The 5,852-nt window shown below is 40.9% G+C and overlaps 1 protein-coding gene and 1 non-coding gene across 2 annotated transcripts; one reads left to right on the top strand and one right to left on the bottom strand.

Moving 5' to 3' along the window:
- Nucleotides 1–600: 600 nt before the first annotated feature.
- LOC142168539 (small nucleolar RNA R71) lies at nt 601–703 on the bottom strand. The gene has a single exon (XR_012698393.1). It is a non-coding gene; the product is annotated as a small nucleolar RNA R71 (small nucleolar RNA).
- Nucleotides 704–4,710: 4,007 nt separating this feature from the next.
- Nucleotides 4,711–5,624, top strand: LOC142168331 (uncharacterized). The gene is made up of 3 exons (XM_075228999.1): nt 4,711–4,827; nt 5,026–5,136; nt 5,211–5,624. The coding sequence occupies exons 1-3, from the start codon at nt 4,711–4,713 to the stop codon at nt 5,622–5,624; spliced, it is 642 nt and encodes a 213-aa protein (XP_075085100.1).
- The last annotated feature ends 228 nt before the right edge of the window (nt 5,625–5,852 follow it).

Raw genomic sequence — 5,852 nt, 5'->3', positions numbered from 1 at the left:
TTTCTTAAGTGTTTACATCTATTTTTTAGTAGAGGCTCCATAGATAGTTATGTTAGGTGGTATGATGGGATTGTACACCCCATATATGAAATAGGTTATATTTTATTTTGATTTCATTATTCTTATGAAATGCTTTATGTATGGTTTTGGATATGAAAAATATTTCATAATTTGATTTGAAAATGTATAAAATTTTCTAATTGTTTCCACAATAAATTATTTATTTATGCATATGGTTGGGGTGTATCACATGGGTTGGTTCGCTCGGGTCGGGTAGTATGCCGAGTGCCGATCACTTGGATTTGGGTCGTGACAATTCCAAATCACAAACAACATGCTACATCTGCTGCAGAATAAGGGACTGTTCTCCGGGTCTTACATTGAAGATCCACATCAACATCTAAATTGTTTTTGTCAATTTGTGTCACTCAAAGGCAACCGAATATGACACATGAAGCAATCAGACTATTATTGTTTCCATTCTCAATGACTGGAGAAGCTCATACTTGGCTTAATTCGCTCCCCATAAACTCCTTCACCACTTGGGATAAAGTAGTCAAGCAGATTTTGAATAAGTTCTACTCACCCAATAAGACTGCCAAGCAAGTTGATGAGATATTGAGCTTCATGCAGAAGCTGAAACACTACAAGAAACGTGGGAGAGGTTCAAAGGGATGCTGGTTAAGTGTCCACATCATGGCATTCAGAATCAGAAGTTGGGACAAAGGTTTTACATGGGATTGGAAGATAGCTTGAAGGCCAATATTGATGCTTCGGTAGGTGGAGCATTTTTGAGCAAATCATTTAGAGAGTGTATGGTTTTGCTAGATAAAATGGCTCAAAACTCAGGATGGATGACAAGAGACACTACAATCACCCCTCTAGTTCACACAGTAGCTTTAAACAATTCCATAGCCGAGAATATGGCCACTATGATGACGCAAATGAGAATCCTCACCAAGAAGATTGATGAATCAGGCCAGAAACAAGTACACATAGTTGACACGACTAATGGGGGCTTATGTTCACCATACATTAACCAACCATGTGGGCAACTATGGAGGCCAAAGGTAAGGTGGTTAGAATTGGGTGCAGCAGAATCAACAATATAGACCAGCACAATAGCAGTACAATAACAACAATAATTCTAAAGCTATGCAACCACAGGGCCAAGTTGTGCCTTACCAAAGGCAACATGGATACAATCAGCAAAATCAACAGCTAGCTTATCAACAACCTCAAGAAAAATAGATAGTGAGACAAGATGATGGGTTGTCTGAAATTAAAGGAATGTTGCAATAACTGATTGGGTCCAATGAAAAAATGCAAGAGAAGGTTGAAGCACATGACTCAGTGATAAAAGGAATTGATATTCAATTAGGGAAAATATCTATCGCTCTGAATAATCGTCCCCAAGGGACGTTACCTGCAGACACACATGTCATCTGAAAGAGCAGGGCCCGAAGCAACTTATGGTGGTGGGTCTAAAAAATGGTAGAGATCTTGATCTAGAGCAAGATATTGCTCGCGAAAGCCGACCAACTGAGATACTTGTGCCGTACCAATTGAGGTAGATGGTTTAACAGAGTTAACAAAGGTAACGATACAACATGCACAAGAGGAAACAAGCAAAGAAAAAGAGGTTGCAAAGAAGACTGAGAAAGTGCAAGAAAAGGCATCAGAAAAAGTGTCGGAGCAGGATCTAACTCAAGTCACAGGAAGGAATCGACCTCCAACACCGTTCCCGCAGAGGTTGGCTAAATATCAGAAGGATGAGCAGTACAAAAGATTCATGGAAATGTTGAAACAAATTCAGGTAAACATTCCTCTAATTGATGCTTTGAGGGAGATGTCCGGTTATGCAAAAATGATGAAGGACTTGATATCTCGCAAGTTCGACTTTCAAGACTTGGCAACTGTGACATTGACTCAGACCTGTAGTGATGTTATGACATGACCTATAGCTGAGAAGCTATCCAACCCTGGAAGCTTCACAATTTTATGCACCATAGGTAGCTATGCGTTGACCAAAGCGTTGTGTAACTTGGGGGCTAGCATAAATCTGATACCATTGGCTATCTATAAAAAGTTAGGCATTGGAAGAGCAAGGCCCACATCCATGTTACTGCAGCTAGCTGACCGAACGGTGAAAAGGCCATCAGGTATACTTGACGATGTATTTGTGCAAGTTGGAAAGTTTGTGTTTCCAGCAGATTTTGTCATTCTAGACTGCCAGGTTGATGAGAAGATTTCCATAATTTTGGGAATGTCGTTCTTGGCCACAGGAAGAACTCTGATTGATTGTGAAACCGAGGAGCTGAAAATGAGGCTAAATAAAGAAGAAATAACATTTAATGTGCAAATGTCTATGTCGCGACTCAGTGAGTTTGCAAATTGCTCTTCGATAGAAGTTGTGGATGTGATCATAGAGGAAGATGATGAGGCACTTAATGCAAAAGACCCTCTGGCAGCCTGCCTCATGAACTTAGAAGAGGTAAATGGTGAGGACTTGGCGGAGTGGGTATTGGCTCTTGAAGGCCAAGGGTACTAAAAAAGGGAGCTCGAATTTGAGTCTTTACACTTAGAAGAAAAAAAGACCCCTCCAATTAAGCCATTGATCGAAGAGCCACCACAATTGGAACTAAAACCGCTACCATCTCACCTCAGGTACGCTTTCTTGGGACCTAACTCGACTTTATCTATTATTATCTCATCTAGTTTTTTTAGATGTGTATGTAGAATAGCTTTTGCATGTGTTAATAGAGTGCAGTACTGCAATTGGTTGGACCATTGCAGATATCGAGGGTATCAGCCCGAACTTTTGTATGCATAAGATTCTACTGGAAGATGCCCACAATCCTGCCAAAGAACATCAAAGAAGGTTGAATCCCAATATAAAAGAAGTCGTGAAGAAGGAGGTGATCAAGTGGTTAGATGCGGGAATCATTTTTTCTATCTCTGACAACAACTGGGTTAGCCCAGTTCAGTGTGTGCCAAAGAAAGGTGGAATGACTATTGTGCAAAACGAAAACAATGAGTTAATCTCAACAAGATAGTCATGGGATGGAGAATTATTTTACTTTGTCGTTCAATGATCAGATGCTAGATAGATTGGCAAAGAGTCCCACTTTTGCTTCTTGGATGGATACTCGGGGTATAATCAGATCTTTATTGCCTCGAAGGATAGAGAGAAAATGTCATTCACCTATTCATATGGCATTTATGCTTTTCGGAGAATGCCGTTTGGCCTATGAAATGCACCCGCCACATTCCAAAAGTGCATGTTGGCCATCTTCACAGGTTTGGTAGAGGACATAATGGAGGATTTCATGGATGATTTCTCAGTGGTGGGGAACTCGTTCGATGACTGCCTTAGAAATCTGAAAAGAGTGATGCAAAGATGTACGCAGACTAATCTCGTGCTAAACTGGGAAAATATCATTTTATGGTACATGAAGGTATAGTCTTAGGACACCTAGTGTCAAGTAATGGTATTGAGGTAGACTATACTAAGGTTGATGTAATAGAGAAGTTTCCACCACCCACTTCCGTCAAGGCAATAAGAAGTTTCCTTGGTCACGCCGGTTTATAAAAGATTTTTTCAAGATTGCTAACCATTTGTGTAGATTGCTTGAAAAAGATCACCCTTTTATGTTTTCTGATGGCTGCAGGGCAGCTTTTGAGGAATTGAAGAAGAGGCTGGTGTCTGCACCTATCATAGTTGCACTTGAATTTTAGCAACCATTTGAGTTAATGTGCAATACAAACGATTATGTTATGAGAGTAGTGCTGGGGCAGCAAAGGAGAAGGTCATGCACCTAATCTACTATGCAAGTAGAATCCTGATTGGTGCCCAACTAAACTACACAGTGACCCAGAAGAAGATATTAGCAGTGGTGTTCATATTTGACAAATTCAGGTCATACCTGATAGGCCATCTTCACAGGTATGGTAGAGGACATAATAGAGGATTTCATGGATGATTTCTCAGTGGTGGGGAACTCGTTCGATGACTACCTTAGGAATCTGAAAAGAGTGATGCAAAGATGTATGCAGACTAATCTGGTGCTAAACTGGGAAAAGTGTCATTTTATGGTACATGAAGGTATAGTCTTAGGACACCTAGTGTCAAGTAAGGGCATTGAGGTGGGCTGTATTAAGGTTGATGTAATAGAGAAGTTTCCACCACCCACTTCCGTCAAGGCAATAAGAAGTTTCCTTGGTCACGCTGGTTTATAAAAGATTTTTTCAAGATTACTAACCCTTTGTGTAGATTGCTTGAAAAAGATCAACCTTTTGTCTTTTCTGATGACTGCAGGGTAGCTTTTGAGGAATTGGAGAAGAGGTTGGTGTCTGCACCTATCATAGTTGCACTTGAATGGGAGCAACCATTTGAGCTAATGTGCAATGCAAGCGATTATGCTGTGAGAGTAGTGCTGGGGCAGCGAAGGAGAAGGTCATGCACCTAATCTACTATGCAAGTAGAATCCTGAGTGGTGCCCAACTAAACTACACAGTGACTGAGAAGGAGATGCTAGCAGTGTTGTTCGCATTTGACAAATTCAGGTCATACCTGATAGGCTCGAAGGTAATTGTTTATACTGACCATGCTACTCTCAAGTACCTAATTGAGAAGAAGGAGTCAAAGTCGCTCTTGATTCGATGGGTGCTACTGCTGCAAGAATTCGATAAATCCGTGACCGAAAGGGAATGGAGAACCAAGTGGCCGATCACTTGTCCAGGTTGGAAGGAGCAGAGAAGATTGTTGAGGTAGAAGAGATCGTGGAAACTTTTCCGGATGAAAAGCTATTGGCCACAAGCCTTGAGGTAGTGCCATGGTATGCAGATATTGCAAACTGCCTGGAGAGAGGTATTATCCCCCATGACCTATCCTTTGTACAAAAGAAAAATTTCTTCCATGATTGTTGCATGTACTTTTGGGATGAGCCTTAACTGGTCAGGATTTGTGTTGATAACATGATCCGAAGATTTATTTTCGAGATAAAACAATCTTCTATTTTGCAGGCTTGTCACGCATCCCCATATAGTGGCCATTTTGGGGGAGTAAGGACAGCTGCGAAAGTGCTAGAGCTGGGCTTCTACTGGCCGACATTGTTCAAAGATGCACACTTCTGGGTGAAGGGTTTGATGAATGTCAACGGACCAGGAATATTTCTCGCTGACATGAGATGCCCATGAACTCAATTCAGGAGGTGGAAGTATTTGATGTATGGGGAATCGATTTCATGGGGCCTTTTGTCAGCTCATATGGCAACAAGTACTTACTCGTAGTTATGGACTATGTGTCAAAATTGGTAGAAGCTATGACACTCCCTAAAAATTATGCAAAGGGGGTCATTGGTTTTTTGAGAAAGAATATATTTACCCGGTTTGGCACTGCAAGGGCAATAGTCAGTGATAGAGGTACTCACTTCTGCAATCAAGCCTTCACAAAGTTGTTAGAAAAATATGGAGTACTCCACAAGGTTGACACCCCATATCATCCACAAACGAGTGGGCAAGTGGAGGTTTGGAACAGAGAGATAAAAAGTGTTTTGACAAAGACCGTGAATGCTACAAGAATGGATTGGGCGAGAAAGTTAGATGATGCACTCTGGATATGATGAGGGAGTTTCTGACACCCACTCTACTATTGATCATTTATTGTATGTTTCTATGATATTGTACAACTGGGATAGTGCACTCTCTTAAGTGTGGGGTGGGGGTGTCAGAATTTGATTTTTGTGGCATGTGTTTAATTTTAAGTGATATATTTTGTTATGATCACACTTTAGGCCATTGTAATTGTATAATTGTAGTTAGCTTTTTATTGGCGTAATCCCGAGTTTTCT

The sequence above is a fragment of the Nicotiana tabacum genome, chromosome 13, assembly GCF_000715075.1.
Source record: "Nicotiana tabacum cultivar K326 chromosome 13, ASM71507v2, whole genome shotgun sequence".
In the NCBI taxonomy this organism is placed as follows: domain Eukaryota; kingdom Viridiplantae; phylum Streptophyta; class Magnoliopsida; order Solanales; family Solanaceae; genus Nicotiana; species Nicotiana tabacum.
This window is presented reverse-complemented; position numbering and strand designations above follow the sequence as displayed.